This window comes from Oryctolagus cuniculus, chromosome 5, assembly GCF_051225735.1.
Source record: "Oryctolagus cuniculus isolate XC-2025 breed Fujian yellow rabbit chromosome 5, ASM5122573v1, whole genome shotgun sequence".
Classification (NCBI taxonomy): Eukaryota; Metazoa; Chordata; class Mammalia; order Lagomorpha; family Leporidae; genus Oryctolagus; species Oryctolagus cuniculus.
Genome location: NC_142871.1, coordinates 159,333,042 through 159,355,049, shown reverse-complemented (window position 1 = coordinate 159,355,049; position 22,008 = coordinate 159,333,042). Strand labels below are relative to the sequence as shown.

General features: G+C 42.6%; 1 protein-coding gene across 1 annotated transcript in view; it reads right to left on the bottom strand.

The window, feature by feature from the left end:
- The window catches only part of LOC103349679 (uncharacterized), a 157,280-nt gene that overhangs the window by 9,239 nt on the left and 126,033 nt on the right, over window positions 1–22,008 (bottom strand). Inside the window, exon 6 of the mRNA XM_089333391.1 lies at window positions 3,589–3,692. Within this exon, the coding sequence (XP_089189517.1) occupies window positions 3,589–3,692 (104 nt within the window). The remainder of the gene's footprint in view (window positions 1–3,588; window positions 3,693–22,008) is intronic.

Below are 22,008 nucleotides of genomic sequence, written 5' to 3'. Positions count from 1 at the left end.
AAGCCAGTCAGAAAAAGACAAATGTGATATAGTCTCTCTGATCTGTGGTAATTAACAGAGCACCTAAAATGTAGTTTATGGGAGCAAAACTGACACTCTGAGATGCAATGATTTTGAACAGCCCTTGTATTGACTGTCGAGGAACAATATATTCTGTTTGTTTGGTTGGTTTTGTTCTTCATTTTTTCTTAATCAGTGAACTCTCTACTTAGTGTAGGGTAAATATTGAGTATAAAAATTAAGATCTCTAAAAAATTAGAATGGGAAAGGAAGAGGGAGGGGAATAAATGTGGGATTATGGGTATGAGGAAGGTAGTAGGGGAAGAATCATCATGTTCTCAAATATGTATACATTAAATGTATGAAGTTGTATTCCTTAAACAAAATAAAAAAATTAAAAGAACTATAATAAAGTTGAATTACCATTCATTGAATACATATTGATTGAGCCTTTACTCTGCTGGGCACTCTGCCAAGCCAGGCAAATGCAGTCCTTGCTTTGATGAATCTCACAGTTAAAATTCCACACCAATGAGTATTAGAGCTGGGATGTTATGTGTTTGCCTGATTCCTATGAAAACCTGGTAGCCTACCTCCATGTCAATTTACTTTTGAAAACTAAAAGATAATTATGGTTGAAATATTTTTAGTGAAGTAAGGAAAAATGTAAAAAGATGAGGTTAAGAAAGCAGTGATTTGGCACCTGGGGCAAATCAAAAAGGGCACATCTCCAGAATAATGGGAAATTTTTCATGGTCTTTAGCTAGAGTAAGGTGTGTTAAGTATTAATTTTTTAAAAATTTATTTATTTATTTGAGAGGCAGAATTATAGATAGAGAGATAGAGAGACAGAGAGGTCTTCCATCCACTGGTTCACTCCCAAGATGGGTGCAATGGCTGGAGCTGCACTAATCCGAAACCAGGAGCATCTTCCAGGTCTCCCACGTAGGTGCAGGGACCCAAGGACTTGGGCCATCTTCTGCTTTCCCAGGCCATAGCAGAGAGCTGGACCAGAAATGGAGCAGCTGGGACTAGAACTGGTGCCCATATGGGATGCCAGCGCTTCAGGCCAGGGCTCTAATCCGCTGTGCCATAGCGCCAGCCCCAATTTTTAAATTTTTTAACTTCCCTGCAGTTTGTTGATGAGGAATAAAAGGACATCAAGAGTAGACATCATAAAACCAATCAGAATGCTATTGTGGTAGTCTGGGTATGAGATCACATTGATTTGAACTATTTGGGTGATACTGGAGATAGAAAGAAGTGGACAGTTCTGAATTTGATCTTAGATATCGAATGTATAGGCTATGGTAATTGGCTGGTGGGCGTGGTAGGTAGTGACAGTAAGGCAGAATTGTCGAGCATAACTTCTGAGTTTCTTATCTAAGCAATTTTTTAAAATATTATTTATGTGAAAGTCATAATTACACAGAGAAGTGGCAGAGAGAGAGAGAGAGAGAGATCTTCCATCTGCTGGTTCACTCCCCAATTAACCTCAATGGCCAGAGCTGAGCCGATCTGAAGCCAGAAGCCAGGAGGTTCTTTCAAGTCTCCCATGTGGGTTCTGGGGACCAAGGACCTGGGCCATCCACTACTGCTTTCCCAGGCTATAGCAGAGAGCTGGATTGGACTTGGAGCAGCCGGGTCTTGAACCAGCGCCCATATAGGATGCCGGAGCTTCAGGCCAGGGCGTTAACCCATCTAAGCAATTTTATAAATATTGCTGACATTTACTGAGATTGAATGTGCCAGGGAGAATTGTTGTTGTTGGGGAAATGTTATTGGTTAAGTTTCAGACACTATCAACTTGAGATACCTGTGAGAGATTCAAGTGGGAGTGCTGAGTAGTTTAGCTGATATGCATTGGATGACTGCCTTAATGGTTGGTCCAACATTATCCTGCAGTAATTATAGCATATGTGTATGGCCCAGTCTAAACCAAATATCTTGACTTCCATAGCACAGTGACTAATTCATTAAAAAGCAATGTGAGCCTTACTGGACCAATCAAATTTGTTCTCTTTATTCGAATGGGGAGAAGAGAGATTTTCAAACTCTGGTTTAGAGCTTTGAGCCATCAATTCATAGCTATTAGTGAGGATGTCCCTTTTATGGGAATATACTGACTTTTGAAAGAATGGAGGTGATATACAGAGAGAAGACACAAAAAGAATTTTGAGAACTACCAGAGACCTTTTGTTTTGCCCCTACTTTGATTACATGCGCTAAGAGTTACAATCTGTCTGTCTGTCTCTTCATCTTTGTCTCTCTGTTTTGTCTTTAGCTAATTTTCAGTTAGATTCTATCATTTATAATCATGACAGGCAGTACTAATAATATAAGTTAGCAGTTTTATTCACAATCTAGGAGAGAGCAAGGCATCTTTCCTGTATACATATTGTTGATATAGATAGTAGAGTTTGTAGCCAAGGAATGGAGGAAGTCACCAAAAAAGCAAAGACAGAGGGGCGCTGAGATCTAAGCTCTAAGGAGCTGTAACACTAAAGACAGAAGAGAAGAGGATGAACATTCAAGGAGATTGAGAGAGATACTTGAAGTCATGGGAGGAAGTCTCAGAGAGTGTGGTGTCCCAGGAGCCAAGGATGTTTTAAAGCAGAGGTGATCAACTGTGTAGAATGTGTAAGAAAGGAGAAGTACAACAGCTGAAAGTGAGCCATTGGATTGGGCAGCATAGAAGTTATAGATACCTTTACCAAGAAAATTTTCAGTGAAGTGGAGGGGTCAGAAGCCAGTTGGAGTGAAATTAATATTTCAAAACCTCAAATGAATATTTCAAAACCAAATTCTGAATATGAATACAATTCTTTGGGCATGTTAATTGTAAAGGGAAGAAACCAGCAAAGCTGACAACTGGAGAGGGAGTTCTGGAAGGGCGTTTTACATTTATTTAAAATTGAGAGTGACTAAAACAAAATTACATTCAAAGATCTACCAGAGCACAGGGGAATAGACAGCTAACCACAACTGGGTGGGTAGGAGAAGGTTTCCCCGTGAAGACGATTATGAGCTGAGTCTTGAATAGTAAGTGAAGTTTTCCCAGCAAAAGAAGGCATTGCAAGCAAAGGAAGGGTGCAAGCTAAGACTAGGGGGTGTGCTTGGAGGACAGTCCATAGCTCAGAGCATGGAAACCCTTAGCCCTGTACCCCGTTGCAGAGAAAGGAAAACCCACACAATACCATTCTCTACCTTTTCTCTTTGTTCTCAGTTTCATTTGTAAAATACTTATATTAGGCCAGATTATGTTTAAAGTCCATTCTAATATTAAAACCTGTAGCTAATGGCCATCAGTCTTGAGTGTTTTGTTATACTGATAATAATATGCCCCTAAATGAAGCAAATGTTACGTGAACATAATGATTGCAGGCTCAGCCCAACAAGGCTCACTTAGAAGGGAATAATTGTGAAATATCTTTGAAGTCTACTGTGTTTTGCCTTAGAAGTGCATGTACATCATGTTCCTTAAAATATTTGACATATTTTATTAATGAAGTGTTTTGATGTCACTCACTAATGCCTCAGGAAGATTGGCTAACTCTACCCTTTATTTAAGTATTTCCTGGTAGCTACCTGCAGAAGCTCTGAGCTGGAATGAAAGTTCAGGCAGTCTCTGGGTTTCTTTTCACTTGCCCATTCACAGTCAGATTCACAGAGGCAGGCTGAGCACCAGGTCCCTGCAGAAGAGAAATACGGAGGAACCTAAGGATAGACAAGAGAGCTGAAGAGTAGCTTATCTGGGTTAACTGATCTTTATTAATGTCTTGGGCCAAAGGGAGTCAAGTAATTGCCTTATGAACCTTAGTTCCTTAGCTACTCTCACATTATTTTATTCATAGACTATTGGCTATATGGATTTTCTTTACAAAAGAGTATGATACGTAAAAGCTTCCTAAAATTGCCTGAAAGAAAAAAAAGCAATGCACATTTATTGGATTCTTGGCAAAAGACTGGAAAAATGTTCCAGAACTGATGAAGCAAGTTATTTTTAGACAACTTAGCTCTAAAGTATGTTGGTTCCTCTGTGAATGAGTTCATAGCACATGCCACAAACTACTTTGGACTGATCCTTTTGGGGGAAACAATCTCCATTTTTCCTTTTTATTATGTAATAAAATAAAATGAACAGTCTCCGTGCTGTTTTGGTAGAATTCCTCTATTGAAAGCACTTTTCTGTCTGCTTCTATCTCCATGTTTGCCTTTATATCAGCCCTTTGCTTTGCTTTTGTGACTTGAAGACATTAGTAGGAACTGAAGTCCTTCCCACCATTCATTTAGGACTTTACTTGTCCCCATTTTTAGCTCATGAGCTCACCCTTATGATTCATCAGATTTCGTATACTACAATCCTCTGCTGTTTTCCTTTTTTTATGAAAGGTTGAGAACTAACACTTTATATGGCATTGCGGGAGAAGGATTAGAGCACTGGTAGTTACGGAGATCTGAAGTTGTGATAAGAAATACACACGTGATTAGAAGACCTCCCTGACTTAGTCTTAAAATGGCATTAGTCCTGATGGTGCCAATGAGAATCAAGGGGCTGCGTGGTCTCAGAGCAAACACAATAGCTGTCTGCAGGATGCTCTTAATCTCAAGGGCAAATCAGGGAAATGGGGTTTCAGAGGCCTTGCCACACACACATCCCCCTGTGATTATAGAACCAAACACCCGTGATTCAGAGTGACTGCTTATCAGATACTAGAAATGTCTTCTAAACCATTAAGGGATTATGCAAGTCTGCTTGGCAGTCCCATGTAACTGAAATTAATAGAAGTTTTAATGTCATTTGTAGATGTTTCTGAGACTGCACTTTTGAAGTTTCTAATAATCTTTCTCTCTGTGGAAGGGAAATTAAGTTTACTTTTCCTAAGAAGCAGGGCCTGGATGCAGGTGCGTTTCCTCTATGTATCCTGTTTACTTTGCATGCAGGTCCTCTTCTTTGTACATCCTGGGCAAATTTCAACTCAAACAGCATACTTGGAGTACTAGTTTCTTTATGTTTTTAGTAGCCTAGAATTTGGTATTCTAGTTAAAATACACTCTTGGTAAATATGTTGGTTCTAGGGACTAGGAAAATCCAGAGGCCCTCTGTACTCACATGATCCTACCCCTTAAATTATTCCTGACTACATTGTCTGATGACAGAAGTGATCAATTTCCAGTATTCAATTTTAAGCTCCGATCTCTGATAAAACACACATGGAACCATTTTTTAAAATATTTTTATCATTCCCTATGCTTGATGTGAATGAAGGGTCTTGGGGATTTTGACATGGAGTGGTGATGAGAACTCAGGCTACTGGTGAGTGAGTGAGAGTAGATTCTCTGAAGGGAGACTGTGTAATTCAGCAGCTGTGATTGGGGTGGCCTTGCCTTCATTCATGAAAGTAGGGAAAATCCTTCTGTGAGGAGGGGCTTCAAACCCTTTGACACGCTTTCTGCGTGTAGCAGTGGAGGGTTCAGTGCTAGGGAATCTACACCAGCTCTTCCTTCTGTCTCCCCCTGGTGGACATGCACCAGTCTGTGTCAATATGGATAAATCAAGGTGGCCACCATTAAGCGGCCATATGCATTTGTAAGTGTCGCACGTTTTCATGAGACTTTCTTGCCACTGGTTACAGATTTGACTTTTGAGGCTGAATGATGCAAAAACTCTCATGTAACAGAGTTTACATAGAAGTTTCTTGTGATACCTTTGTCTAGTTTTAGTATCAGTTAATGTTGGCTTCTTAGAAAGAGCCTCCTCCACTTTTATTTTTTGGAAGAATTTATAATGGATTGGTATCCTTCTTTAAATGTTCAGTAGAACTCACCAGTGAAGGAACGTGGACTGGATGTTCATTGTGAAGGGTTGTTCGTTTTACTACATGTGTAGAGAAAAAAAGCAGATGTGTAGTTGTCTAATGACCTTTAGGCAGTGACTGGTTGCCTAGTGACTGTAAGGGAACACAAGATTTCTTTGGGGGGTGATGAACATGTTCTAAAATTAGATTGTGGCAATGGTTGCACAACTATGTGAAAACATTAAAAACCACGGAAGTGTTCTTTTTAAATGATTGTCTTTCTTTTCTGGCCAATGTAAAACACTCATTTAGCTTTGAACATGCTTCTACCATTTTACTTATTTATTCATATCTTATATTTCATTGTTCTTGTTTGAAGCAAAAAGGGGTACACAGAACACATACTAAAGCTAATTGTGATGCCTCCTTATAGTGAGTCTTTTATAAAAATAACTTCCAAACTGCTTTAAATTTATTTAATTATGTCTGTCTGTATGTATGTATGTATGTGATTGAAAGGCAGAGAGTTAGACAGAGAGAGAGAGACCTCTCATCTGCTGGTTCACTCTCCAAATGCCCACAGCAGCCAAAGTTGGGCAGGACCAAAGCCAGGAGCCATCAACTTAATCTGGGTCTCCCACTTGTGTGACAGGAGCCCAGCTACCTGAACCATCACTTCTGCCTCCCAGGTGTGCATTAGTAGGAAGCCAGAAGGCAGAGTGGAGCTGGGACTTGAACTCAGCCACTCTGCATGTGGCATCCCAAGGGGTATCTTAACCACTGCACCAAATATCCCACAAACTGCTTTAATAGTCCTTAACACCAACTGACACTTTCTTTGTACAGATGTCATCAAGATGTTGTAAAAATATTTTACAGTTCTTGCCCCCTGCAGAAGCATGATGTTGAATAATTAACTATGCATGTGGAACTATTCACCAGAGCTAATGATACCAGGTGAGAAATTTTCACACCTCGTGTGGTATACAAATAAGACACATTGAAGAGGGTAGAAGGGATAGTTTTACATTACCTGCATCAGTGCTCCCCAGATCCAAGGAAGCACATTGTGGAGCTTGGGAAGAGAACAGGGGAGTGAAGAGAGAACTTTGTCTTGAACCCCTACTTGAGGTCAGCCCTAGTAAAATAATTGGCAGAACTCCCCCCAGCCAGAGACTCCACACTGGTACCTGAAGATACAGGTTCTAGCCTTGCCCTGTTGACTCAGTCCCTTGCCCTGTGTTAACACTTGGCTAATCCCCATGCCTCAGGCTCCAGACTTTCCCTGTGCCAGTGGATCCAGTGGACCCAGTGGTCCTGGGCTTTGGCCTTACCCCGGAACCAAGTCAACCTCACAGACCCAGACTCCAGGCTCTATCCAGAACCAGGCCACTGTAGCAGCCTCAAGCAATAGGCTGTCTCTTACCAAGATGTGCCCACGACCCTAGTCATCAGAGTATAACCCACACACCCAGCCTCCAGACCAGACCCTATGGTTATAGGCTATAGGTCCATCACATGCCAGGTCAGGTCTAGTTTCTGGATCAGCCCAGAACAAGTTAGCCCACATAGCCCTAGGTATCAGTCCCACCCCATAGCCAGGTTTAAATATCTGGTCTTAGCCATCAGACCCATGGATATAGTTCTGAGACCTGCCCAGTGCCAGGCAGATACCATACTTCAAGTCAGTCCTTATGATCCCAAGCTCCAGCAGACTTAGGGTTCAGGCCTATTCTATCAAGTGTGGAGTCTGAGACTGCACCTTCTGATTCAAGCCCTGGGCCACACCCCATGGAGCCAGGTCTTCCCACATGGACTTAGGATGCAGACCTGCCTCCATACCAGGCCTTCCCTGTCCATTCAGGCTGTAGTGTGTCCTGGCACCAGGCCCATACCAGCATCTAGCCAACTTCTACAGACATAGGCTCTTGTAAGTTTAGCCACTATGGACCCAAGTTTTGGGTCAGTACCCCATGTATATAAACTCCAGAGCAAAGGTCACAAAACCAGCCTGCAAGTCCACGGCTGTAGTAAAATATCAATAGATCCAACGAAGTGGATCTAGGCTCCAGGACCAACCCTAGTGACCTGCTCCCTAGGGTCACCCACCAGCTCATCCAGGCACCAGAGCAGTCTGCCTGAGGACTCCAGGAGCAAGCAATGTCCAATGACTTGCTCATAATTTCTGAATAGGTTGACTGGTATAGGGCTTTCCCCAACAAAGGAAGTTCACAAAGACTAGAATAAGTTCCCACTTTCTCTTCACAATCATAAGCATCAAAAATAACCAGAAAATATCACCAATAAAGGAACAGATTACCAGTAACTGACCTAAAAGAAACAGAGATGTATGAACTTCCTGACAAATGATTTAAAATAATAGCTTTGAGGAAGCTCAGTGAACTCCAAGAAAGCACAGGGAAGTAATTCAATGAAAGGAAAATAATACATGTCAAAAAATGAGGAGTTCACAAAGATAATTATTTTCAAAAAAAAATTCTGAAACTGAGAAGCACCATGAATGAAATGAACAGTGCAGTAGAATATCAATAGCAGAATTTATCAAAGCAGAAAGAATCTCTGAGCTCAAAAGCAGCATGACTTGACAGTATGAAACTTTTTAGTATAACTCAGAATATTTGAATATTATAATAGAGATATATAAATCATGTATATTTTTTGGAAGGTTAAAATACAAAACAGTTAAAAATAAAAGCTACTGTAAAAAAAAAGCTACTGTAATTTATTAAGGAATACCCAATATAAAAAAACACAAATTGTGACAGCCAAAGCATAAAGTGGGAGATGATAGAGTAAAATTGTGTTGTTATTATATATGATCAAAGTTAAGTTGTTACCATCTTAAAGTAGACTGTTACAACAATAATGTATTTCATTAAGTAAGCCTCCTGGTAACCACAAAGCAAATGCTTATAATTGTTACACAAAAGATAAAAATTAAGAAACAAGAATACCATTAGATAAAATCCTCTAATTACAAAGGAAGATGGCAAGTGAGGAAGAGAGAACAAAAAACTGTGAAACAACTAGAAAAAAAATCAAGATAGCAGTAGTCCATCCTATCCTGTCTATAATTACCTTGAATATAAATGGATTAAGTTTCCAGTCAAAAGACACAGAGCAGTTGAATGGATAAAAAGCAGGACCCAATTACATGCTGCCAGCAAGAGGCTCCTTGCACCTTTAAGGACCCACATAGACTGAAAGTGAAAGAATGGAAAAAGTTGCTCTACACAAATAGAAACGGAAAGATAGCAGAAACAGCTATATTGATTAAATAGACAAGTGAAAAAATACTTTATGTGTACTCTATTAAGCTTTAGAGCAGTGCTGTTTTATGGAAATAGAATGGAAGACATCTATCCATTTACATTTTGTAGAAATGATGCTATTTAAAACTATGCTATATGAAAAGAAAGCTAAAATGACTAATATCTTTCATTTAATATGATATAGGCAACATACTATATCATTTCAAAATGTAATCAATATGAGTATTATTAAGATTGTTTCACTTTTTAGTTTGAAAGAAGGAGAGGAGAGGCGGTGGGGGAGAGAATCAGAGACAGATCTCCTATCTACTGGTTCAGTCTCCTAATGCTTGCACCAACCAAAGCTGGACCACGTGAAAACCAGGAGTGGGGAGCTTACTCCAGGTCTTCCATGTGGTGACAGTGGTCCAACCTCTTGGACTATCACCTGCTGCCTCCCAGCATATGCATTAGCAGGAAGCTGGAATCTGGAGCAGAGCCAGGATTCAAACCCAGGATGATAAGGGATGTCAGTATCTCAAGAAGCATTTTAACCACTATACCTAACACCACCCCAAAATATTTTAAACTATTTTTTAAACAAAATCTGTGAAATCTGATGTGAAATTTTATACTTAGCATATAGCTTATTTCAGAGTAGCCATATTAAAATATTCAATAGCCAATGTAGGACTAGTGGCTTCCATATTGGATGATGCAGATTTAGAGTCTTTATGAAACAACAGTAAATTTAATCACTACCACTTTGAATTTTGTTGGTTCTTTTTGTTACGTGGATTTTATTAAGTAACTAAGGCCTATAGAACAAAATTTAAATAGTCTGAAAAGCTGTGTTACTTCAGTACAACACTGGCATAGTTGGCGAATTCATTTTAGCTTCTCCTTTTGAATAAAGGCAATTTTCTGGAAGGTCTATGTGTACAAATTTACAGTGGAAACAAGACAGTGATATTATCAATTTTGAAAAAATGTATTTCTGAAAGATCATAATTCTAGTTTTTCTCATGTGACATAAAGTAAGAATATGAGATTTGAAATCACAGATGCATTTATTAATTAATATATTAAGAATTTAAGCTCTGCCTGCGCCGCGGCTCACTAGGCTAATTCTCCGCCTTGGCGGCGCTGGCACACGGGGTTCTAGTCCCAGTCGGGGCGCCGGATTCTGTCCCGGTCGCCCCTCTTCCAGGCTAGCTCTCTGCTGTGGCCAGGGAGTGCAGTGGAGGATGGCCCAAGTGCTTGGGCCCTGCACCCCATGGGAGACCAGGATAAGTACCTGGCTCCTGCCATCGGATCAGTGCGGTGCGCCGGCCGCGGCGGCCATTGGAGGGTGAACCAACGGCAAAGGAAGACCTTTCTCTCTGTCTCTCTCACTGTCCACTCTGCCTGTCAAAAAAATAAAATAAATAAATAAATAAAAGAATTTAAGCTCTGTTTATTAGCAGAAAACATTGTAAGATGCTTAGAAAGGGCTAGAAGGGAGTCTTCAGTGTAAAATATGATTGGGATTTCATGGTTCTGTATGAGATTACTTCCAGTTGAGGTTAATTTCAGTTCCCTGTAAACAAAGGCTATTTCGTTGTCCTGAGTGTTCCAACAATGATGTTGATAGGCTGCTAACACTCTGCTGTCCCAAATTTTGAGGCTTTTAGGTAGACCTGTTTGGATGCAAGAATGCCCCATCCTCTGGCTGGGAGTTAACAAACCTGGCTACTTCTGGGAAAAGTAGCCCATTGAAAGTACATGGTTCCATTATTAAATCACTTCCCCCTGCCCCCAAAGCACGGGACCACCTTCTTTCAAGCTCTCTAAATCACACTGCTTTACAGAGCTGCTTATTTAGACAGCTTAGAAACATTGGTAGGTCACCAACCTCCTGATTTTGTGGCCAGTCCTTGGACATGCTAATTTGTCTCATCTTTTGAACCCCATTCATTCTTCAGTAGTGGTTTCCCCCCAGTAATTCCCAATCATGTCATATTTGATGAAAACAATACCCGTAATCACATAGGTACGTAGCCCTTTTCTCCTGGGATTCTTCAAATCATTTCCAGATTGGTGGGGTCGATTTTCAAAATTTCCTGGTGAAGAAAGAGGGCAGGATTCATTTCCAATCCAGGTAGGGGGAAGTCGGGCTGACAGGACCGAATCATTACCCCAGTCATTCAGTCCGTCTGTTGTAATATTCCCATTCTGACTGCTTTTTTCAGCAAGCTCGACTACACCTATTTGGCAGGGACTCTCCTCTTGCTGGCTGGGGAACCATCATTTTGTCATCACAACCGGCTATGACAGGTTCCAGGAGTTTAGAAATTGTTCTTTACATGATGGGAAGCATTTTTATATCCTGTCATCAGAAATGCATCATTTCCTTGTAAATAGTGCTAGTCCCACCCCAGCTCTTGCTATCTAGCTTTAATGGTTTATTTTTCCCTGTGACACCCATCATCACATAACATGTTATGTATCTGTGACTTTTCTCTCATTTCTGCCTGCACCTTACCTCTGTGGAAGCTACACCTGTTTTATTCACAGGTGTTTCCAGCCCTAGGTACTTCATAAAGAGATCAGTAAGTATTCATTGAAGTAAAGAATGAATTCATACCTTCCTTCAAATAGTTCAGTGGAGTTAATGAAACCCAGAGGAAAATCACAGAGCTCTAGTTTATTAGCTGCAAGGTCTAATTTCCTCGGACTTTCTGGTTTTCAGGTTTCTCAGGTATGACAGGGAACCCTGATATGTCTTAGAGGCTGACTGGGGAGTAGCTGGTGTAAAATGCTCAGCCAAGCAGAGGACCTGGCTTACATTAAGCACTCAAAAAAAAGGTGGCTGTTTGAAAAAAGAAAACTGGCAGTGCTCTTCCAGAGGTTCCTAACTTGGAAAGTTAGCAGGCAGCAGATTTCTCTCTTACTCAGTTGGTTCCTCAGAACTGAGTCACATTCTTTCAACAGTCAGGGCCCAAGACCTGGGTGTCATGAGGGCTTGGGGGTGGTAGGATTTGAAGGCATCAGGAATAAGCTCAACACACTTAAACACAGTCTCACAGTCTTGCTCCAAGCAGGGAGCCCGCAGGCCTGCTTCAGCTCACAGCACAATGGGGATAGTTTATGAAAAGGGGGGTGGGGCCCAGGAGACCCCCACAGCATGTGGCTTTCAACAAAGAGAAAGGGAAGAATTTGATTCAATCCCCCACCCCCAGCTGGGGGTTGTCAAGTTGGCTTGGCTGAAAGGTGCTTTTTCCTTATTTGGAAAGAGTGGGAAGTTGGAGTAGGGGCCGGGTAGCATTCCTAGACTCCAGATGAGCAGCTCCTTCCTACCCCTAGTGTTGAAGTAGCAGGAATCAGGGTGGCAAGAGCTGACTCATGCAGCCCAGCCCTTGGGCTTCCAAAAAAGAGACCCCAGATCAGCATTGCTTGTCCTCCCCAAGTTTCAGAGAAGCAAACCTGTAAAAGCCAGTACGTGGTAAGTGCAGAATCTTATCAGCTTCTTGGAATACAGAAGGAATATTTACCAAATATTTTAAATAAATGGCATTTTTAAAATACAGTACTGAGCAAAATGATAAGCATTCCTCACACCTCAAAGAGTGGGTATTTATTGTAAGAGCACTTCAAGTGAGTTAAAGATATAATATCAAACCAGGCCAAGACCGGCATGCCTCCTTGAAGTTGTTTGCATTTTTATACCTGAGTGATATTGTTATCGTGACTAATACTCAGGCTGTATTTTTTTCTGATTAAGTAAGAGGAGGTGAAATGATTTCAGAGGTAGGGCAAGCAAATAATGGTTTCTATTCAAGCACATCTGTGTATGCCCATGGGAACTCACACACGTACCATGCACTTACACGCTTACACACTTACAGCATGCACTTATACACAGACACACATGCTGTACACTTGCACACACACACACATGTGCACGCAGCTGCTTTTGCAAAGTCTCTTTTTCCCGGACTTTCCCCTCCAGAGTCCTGGAGAGTGAGCTGTGACCCCCACACTGCACTTTCCCAGCTCCATCTTCTGCTGACTCCATGCAGGAATGCTAGGAATGGCCTCCCGCCCCTGCCAGGAGCCCCCTGCTCTGCCTCCAGCTGAATCCTGCTCTGTCTTCTGGTAGTGCTTGGAGAGGCCTTCCCTAAGCATTTCACAGTGTCCTACATTCTGCTTTCTCTAGACTTCTGTGACGGTGTGCACCATCCTGTTTTTATAACTGGAATCTTGTTTTTGCAACCGGAAGAATGTAGTAAACCAGGCCTCCTTCATTGTGCTCCCCTCACTGCCAGTCCCCTGCAAGGTAGGGATGCCTGTGATTCTTACCAGAAAGTAAATCCTTGTACTTCTTCTCTCTAATGTAAAGAAGGTCTCTGAGATGCCTCCCTAAGAAAGTGATGTGCCCAGCAGACAGAAAGCAGCCTTGGCCTTTGTAGCCATCTCGGCTGCCATGGTTCTGATTGCCCCCAAGTTCCTTTTCAGTTTTTATTGTTTAAAAGACAGAGAGAAGGGCTGGTGCTGTGGCTTATTGGGTAATGTGGCCGCCTGCAGTGCTGACATCCCATGTGGGCGCTAGTTCGAGTCCTGGCTGCTGCTCTTCTGATCCAGTTCTCTGCTATGATCTGGGAAAGCAGCAGAGAATGACCCAAGTGCTTGGGCCCCTACACCCGAGTGGGAGACCTGGAGGAAGCTCCTGGCTCCTGGCTTTGGATCAGCCCAGCGCCAGCCCTTGCAGCCATTTCGGGAGTGAACCAGTGGACGGAAGATCTCTCTCTCTTCCTCTGCCTCTCTGTGGCTCTGCCTTTCAAATAAATAATCAGTCTTATTTATTTATTTATTCATTTTAAAAAAAGGAGAGAGAGAGGAAAAGAGAGGAAGAGAGAGCTCTTCAAATGACTGCAAACAGCTAGGGCTGGGACAGACCAAAGCCAGGTGCACGGAACTCAATCTGGATCTTCCATGTGGGTGGCAGGCATCCAAGAACTTGAGCCATCACCTGCTGCCTCCCAGTGTACACAATTACAGGAAGGTGGAGTCAGAAACAGAGCCAGGACTCAAACCTTACACTCTGATGTGCAGCGCCAATCGCCCACTTTGACACTGAGTTTCTTGACAGGAGTTTAGGTCCAGAGAACAACTTGAAGTCCCTCAGAGGGTAAGCAGAGTTAGGAATGGGGAGGAAGACAGGCCATGTGATTCTGAGGCCTTTCAGAATGTTAATGTAAAGCACCAATCTCGTGTTTGCATGGAGGGATTATGCTGTGATAGGAAAATCAGCTTATTCCTTGATATTGAAATAGACCACATGATTTCAAGAAGAAATGCTAGTTTCTGGAAATGTGTGTGTGTGTGTGTGTGTGTGTGTGTGTGTGGCACATGCATTTGATTCCATAGTTATCTGTAGGGTAGTGAACAAGTTTCATTTCTGCAGCTCATCCAGACTCCCAAGGAGACTGGATCCCATTCAGGCCAAAAGTTAATTGAGCAACATTACTCTGTGCCAAGTCATGTTCCGTGTAATTTAATGGGTTCCTGCCCTCTAAAAGGTCACATCCTGCCCCAGGCAAGAGAAGTTGTTGAAGGTTAACTCGTTGGACTGCACGTGGTGGATGTGGGTGAGGGGGCTGTTCATTCCACTTTATATGAATAACAAGACTGCAGCATTAATATAAAAACTAACTACAGAAAAAGAGGAATTATCTTTCCTGGAGTATAAACAATTTCCTGTAACTGTTTTATTGAGAAACCAATCTCATGAGTTTTTTTTTTTTTTGGCTGTTTTCATTTTAATCCCTCTAATCTCCCTCTCTCCCTTCCTTCCTTCCTTCCTTTTCCTTTTCCTTTTCCTTTACCATGATCAACATTGTCAAGCTTCGTTGAAGATCATGTAGATTCATAAAGATGGGAAGACTCAGCTCTCTGCATACTTGTCTGTCCGCAGAAACTTGGCATGGCCTGGTCCCCATGTTCCATTTGATTTTTTTTTAACAGGCAGAGTGGACAGTAAGAGAGAGAGAGACAGAGAGAAAGGTCTTCCTTTGCCTTTGGTTCACCCTCCAATGGCCGCCGTGACCAGTGTGCTGCGGCCAGCGCACCACGCTGATCAGATGGCAGGAGCCAGGTGCTTCTCCTGGTCTCCCATGGGGTGCAAGGCCCAAGTACTTGGGCCATCCTCCACTGCACTCCCTGGCCACAGCAGAGAGCTGGCCTGGAAGAGGGGTGATTGGGCAGAATCTGGCGCCCCGACCGGGACTAGAACCCGGTGTGCCGGCGCCGCAAGGCGGAGGATTAGCCTAGGGAGCCGCGGCGCCGGCCCCATTTGATCTTTTAAGGGCAAAAGCACTTTTTCCTTCCCCTCTGGAAGTTTGGTATTGGAGTCTGAGAAATAAACAGGTGGTAGTTAAATGAATAGGGAAGGAGTGTTCCCCTTTATCATGTGCCTGTGGGCATCTCAGGAAGGGGAACACATCAACTACATGAAACTCAGAAGGGCATTCACCATTTTTCCTAGGGAAGAGGAAAGGGGGTGCTGTTGGCAGCTTAGTGGGAGAGTAAATGACTTTTTGGGGAGATAAATGGTCCTAAAGAAGAAGCAATGGCCTGGGACAAAGTTGGCCTGGGTGCTGGCTGTGGACTTTCATGCTATTCTTCCATGATATGTGTTAATCTTCCTTGGTTGAGGAAATAAGAGAGAACAGTTCTCCTGTGTCCTGCTTGAGGGTCTGGTCTAGTTAGGTAGGGGTACTTCAGGGCTAGCCCTCTTGTACTTGCTACTCCTCTGGTGTTCACAGTTGGAAATTCAAAGAAGTGTGTTTGGGAGTATGGTTTTCTGAGTCCTACACTGTTCTTCTGACCCTGGCAGTACCTACACACTAGCCCTGCAACACACATGCACACACACACACACTTCCATTGTGTTGTGAGGCTCTACAGTGCAACAGCCTGTGCCTGTCTGGTCCCTTCCAGTCTTCCAGTGCATGATGTGACCAAGGGTAGAGAGGAGCTGGGACATTCTTTCTCCCTCCTAAGACTCCTTTCCTTGTTGTTAAGAGCAGCCTGCTGGGGTTACTGGAACCTGTTCTTCTCCCTATTCATATCTTTACATCAAAATTGGCTGTGAACATGATAGTCCTATTGCTCAGTTGGAAAAGTATATAGGAAGTCAGTTTTTAGGTGTTTTTTATTATTTTTTCTTTTTCTGACAGTTAAAACGAAGGCAGGAAATAACTACACATCATACCAGGCACAGTGGGGATGGAGCTCACCCAGCAAACTCTTGTTCACTGTTTTCTCCCTGGCCACATGACTGCAGTTATCCATGATTCTCTTGTCTTGGTGAAGTCAATTCAGAAGTGATGTCACAAGCCCCTCTCATCCAGCCCCTGCTCTCCTGCCCAGTCTGACTTTGACCTTTCTCAGACTTTTTCTCACAACCCAGCCACTTGTTATTCCAGCTATTCTCTTTCCTGAAAATGCTCGGAGTTTCCCAGTCTCCTACATAAACTTACCTGAAGAAGTAACCCCTGACCCTCTCCTCTCCACCAGTTGCGTTGTTCTCGCTTAAATTTTGTCTCCTGGGGCAGGTGTTTGGCACAGCAGTTAAACTGCTGCTAGTGATACCTGCATCCCATATCAGAGTAACTGGATTCAATTCCCCACTCTGCTCCCTATTCCAGCTTCTTACTAATGCGCATCCTGGGAGGTAGCAGATGTTGGCTAAACTATTTCAGTCCCTGCTGTCAACGTGGGAGATTTAGAGTTCATGGCTCCTGGCTTCATCCTGACCTAGATTCACTTGTTGTGGGCATTTGGAGACTGAAGAAACAGATGGAAGGTCTCTATCTGTCCCCCCCTTTCTCTGTATCCTACACTTTTCAAATAATAAAACAATTCAATAAAAACAAATAAATAAAATTCCATCGACTCCTGAAACCTTCTTTGCTCACCTAAGCCAGAAGTGTCACTTTTCAGCTTGGAAAGGACTTACTGTTCTCATGGGTGTTGATGTCATTCACTTATTTGGTAAGAATTTGTTGAATTTCTAGAATGTCCAAAATGAGCACTGTGTAGGATATGGGAGGCACAGTGAAGAAGAGAACACCATGAACAACCTTACCATTCTATGGCCAGTCCCCAACTTGGTTGGGAGCTCTTTTTTGGGTAGGATTGGGTTCAATAGGTTTTTGTAGTCTCCAGAGATAGTAAGTATTCAATAAAATTTACTGGACTAATCAGTTAATGAATGAGTACTTTATTCTTTTTGTGCGGAATTTGTATCAAAACTGTAAATGATGCCACTCAATAACCAAGGCTGCATGTGGGAAGAGGAAAATGCTTACTTCTTATTATAAATATCCACAATTGTTTTCTGCATTAAATTTAGAATTCCGGTTTTACCAAACATATCTCAGAGAAACACCCCAGCCTCTGAACCAGACAGCAGTTGTAAATATCTCTTCTTCCTGTTTAGAGACAGTGTTGAATTCCAGAGCCTGACCTGCGAAATACCAGCTCTCTCCTCCCTCCAGTGGGGCAGGAGCTAAGTCCCAAGGGGCAAATGTGTGTGTTTAGATCCTGGTAATGCCTAGAGCTGGACAAGCAGTTAGATTGGTCCACAAACCACTGAGAAAGGGGTTTGAAAACAAGACAGGCAAGACTGAGAGCCAAAGGAACACAATTGCACATGGCCCAGAATCTCCATCCTAGAAGCCAACTTATGGTTAACCACATTGCTTCATTATTGACCTTGTGTTCTGGTACATACATTTTCCCTTGTACACTGTGTCTTTTTCTCTTTCTAACCAATCTTCTTCCCACCAACACTGGTTATGCTAAAAGATGACAGTGTTTTCCTATGGCTTAAGAAACAGTCAAGGCTCTTGATGACTTAAAAGACAAATGACATCAGCTCCTTCCTTCCTGATAATCATATGATTTTAAAGGAATGCTGAGGTTTTGTTTACAAAAATATGCTGATGACTATGTACCCAATGAGATCTCTATTTCTACTACATTTTGTTTGGTGCGGATGCCATTAAAATGTTCAGCTTTCATGGTAACCTTTACATTTTGTGGCTTACTTGACAACCTCATAAACTTTCTCTCTTACTTGAATGGCAGATGCATATTTTAAGGCATCATGGGATGAAGGAAGGAAGGAGTAAGTTTTCTGTCTTCAGTTAGCATTAGGTCATAGGCTTCTGGGGGAACCATGACATCAGGTGACCAAGGGATAGAGCATTAACAGCCAGTGGATCACATGAAAGCAGTGGGGAAACTGAGAAGCTCTCTGAAGCCTGGCTAACATTGTTCACACCCGTGCTGAGGGAGAGCTGTCTCATCCTTCTGTGTCCCTGAGCTGGGCAAACCAGGGGAATCTGCAGAAGCCTGTTTGTGTTACTAGCAATAAAAGACTGTCTCAGATAGGTCTGTGCTTACCCTGTGCGATGGGTCATTAGGAGAGCCCTACTAAACCATCACAGGCTTCCTTGAGGACAAAAGCGCAGGTTAGAGAGATCCAGTCCATGGGTGTCCAGGGGAGAAACTTGTCACAGAGTTGCTGTGCACCCATTTCTCCCCTTAACATCAGCAAAAGTTGTGCTATAGACCCTACCACAACTATACAGGCAGAGTGAAAGGCAGAGTGACAGGGGGATGAAGTGGGAGAGGAAGAGGGAGAGGGGGAATGGGGGGAGGGGAAGGGAGAAGGAGAGGGAGAGAGATGGTTCATTCCCAAATGGCCACAACTGCCAGGGGTTGGTCAGGTTGGTACTAGGAACCAAGAACTCCATCTGAGTCTCCCGCATGGGTGGTAGGGACCCAGAACTTTGGCCATCTTCTGCTGCTTTTCCTGGGTGCACTAGCAAGAAGTTGGATCAGAAGCAGAAGAGCCAGCACTCAGATTGGTGCTCTGACAGGGAATGCAGGCATTGCAGGCAGTGGCCTAACCTGCTGTAACTCAGTGCCAGCCTTCCCATGCATATATTGAAGCCCTAATCTGCAATGTGATGGTATTTGAAGGTGAGACCTTTGGAAGGTTTTTAGGGTTAGATAAGATCATGAGGATGAGGTCAGAACCGGTATAAGAAGAGGAAAAGACCAGAGTTCTTGCTCTCTCCATCAAGTGGGGGCATACTTAAAAGGTGATCATCTATAAGCCAGAAGGGAGCTCTCACCAGGAACTGATTTTGCCTGAGCCTTGACCTTCCCAACCTCCAGAAGGGTGAGAAATAAAATCTGCTGTTTAAGCATTCCTCTCTTTGGTGTTTTGTTAGTGAAGCCTGAGCTAAGACATACCATTTGTACCTGTTGAAAAGAAAGGTGTTGATTCCCATCTCTTAAAAAAATTACCCTCTCTTCTGCTAATATTCACTTTATTTCAGCTGAATATCTAGTATCAGCATCTTTTGACGCAATCTTCTTTTATCTTTTTATCTTTGCCAGTATCCTTTACTTCCCCCCTGCCCACTTTTTCCACTTTTATCTCATTGCCTGGATAAATCCTACCACAGGTACATCAAGGCTCAGTGCATGGGCCCCTCCTACACAAAGCCTTCCCTGCCTTCTCCCCACCCCATGCCCAGCCTGCGCGTGGGACTGATTCTACATATTCCCGTACATGTGCCAGGCTCCTATCAACACCTCTGCTCCTGTGTTCACTTTTCACTGATACTTGGTAGACTGTGAGCTTCTTGGTGAAGACCAAAGTATGTGCCGAGCACCAGCAATAGAACCTAGAGCAACCAGCGACGAAAAGGTTTCTTGAATGACATTTGTGTATTGGTGAAGCCCTTGGAACAGCGAGCTTGAGTCATCAACACAAAGGACTGTCTATGTGCTGCAAAGGGAAAGAAGAGCCAGGCAAGAGGCTAGCGTTTACTTTGCACTTTCAAGTCAAAATGGGGCCCCCAGTGCTTCTGGAACTGTTGATACAATGGCAGTGAAATAACAGAGGGTTTCCAATGGAGCTGGATAATAGATGGAGGAGATGACGCTTGGCATGGAGTATTAAAGACGAGAGACTCTTTATTCATCAGAGCAAAAACTCTGGTACAACATGCTACGGCCCCACCTCCCAAGCACAAAAGAACATTGAAGTTGTAACTTCCAGTGCCTGTCAATGTGACCTTACTTAGACCAGAATATTTGCAGTTGACCAAGTTAAGATAAGGTCACAAGGCGGACCCTAATCCAATACAGTGGATGTCTTTCAATAAAGAGAAAATTTGGATGCAAGGACAACACATCTAGAAGGAAGATGACGCCAGGACACAAGGAGAACACCATTTACAAACCAAGGACGGCGTGGGGGCTACCAGGAACTATGCGAGAGCCATGGGATGGACTCGCCCTCACAGCCTCAGAAGGAACCAACTTAGCCCACCCCTTGATTTTGGACGTTTAGTCTCCAGAACTGTAAGCCAGTATGTTTCAGGGAGCCACATAAATCCATCTCTAAGTTTTAAGCATTCAGTCTACGACACTTTAATTCCTCCACCAGATTGAAAATTGCTTGCTGACAGGGCCATGGGGCTGTTTACACTGAAATCTCTGGCCCTTGGAATACTCACTAGAGTTGGTGGAAGTCTGAGGATGCATGTGCCGTGATACAGGCTTGAGATGCTCTCTGAACGCAAGCATTCCTCAGACTTGAAGTTGGGTGATAGGGATTACTGAAGGTGGAAGAATAGGAGGCAAGAATGGGCACACACAGAACTTGCCACCGCCGCCCACTCCCCACCCCCAAATCAGTACGCCTCCTTATCTTCTGAGTAGGGAGGTCCCAGCATAGCGCCAGGATCTAAGAAGGCCATTTGTGTTTCAAGCTATCTGCTAAGGGAATGATTGAGAACATAATGTCCTCATCCTCGGCCACGCCCCTCCCTACCCGGGGATTTAGCTGCCCCACAGTATCATAGGGAACTCTTGCTCCTTATTATCTAAAGGCTAACTTGAAATTCATTTTTGGTTAAGAAAAAAAATAAGAAAGCTGAGTTTGGGTATTTTACCTTAGATTAGCTTCCAAGTCCAGAATTTCTGCAAACTATAAAACTTGGAGAGATGGATTTATGTGGTTCCTTGACCAATATAGATATTTGTAATAGTAATAATAACAGAGGGAAAGATAGCTCAACCTCAGAATATTTTCCCTTTACTCAGCTGAAAACTAAACCAGACAGGCAATTACCAAGGTTTTTGCCATAATATATAATATGTGTATACCACATTTATGGCACATTACATATTACATGGTTATTATTCTGCATTTCTCATCCAATCTTCTTATTAGTTCTGGTATTTTTATGTGGTGAATGACTACAAGCTGAAAGTCAAGAGAGAAAGGCACTAGTAGAGAAATAAAACACAGACTCAATAAAGCAGAGCCTATTAAAAATGTGGCACCCACTGCAGTGGAGGCCTTGACAATGGACTCTGAAGACTGGAAAAGTACTAAGTTACTAAAGCAAGGGAACAACCTCTAATGACATTTTTCTACCCTGACTCACTCTGTAATTCATTCTACTATCATGCTACAAATATACCTCTTCTTTCTCAATGATTGAATAGCTTTTTGAGTGCCTTGTAATGCTCTCTGCATTCAAGTATGAAAAAGAGTCAAGAAGAACACCATGTTAAAATAGAATATGCTGTATTTTTAGATACATTTTTAGACCCTAGAGAATGTCATTATATATTCTGACCTATTATTAGCAGGAGAGGAAACAGCACTATTAATACTAAATATAAACTTGGATCCATTTTGATAGCCCATTCAACTGGTTTTTTAAGTTATGAGTCATTCATTGCTTTTGGTGTTTGGTGTCATTTACTGGGAACTGAACTGAATCCTATTTTGGGTATATCAGCAAAGACATGATGCATTATAGTAAATCAGACTTCTGCTCAGCTCTTTGTTTTTTTTT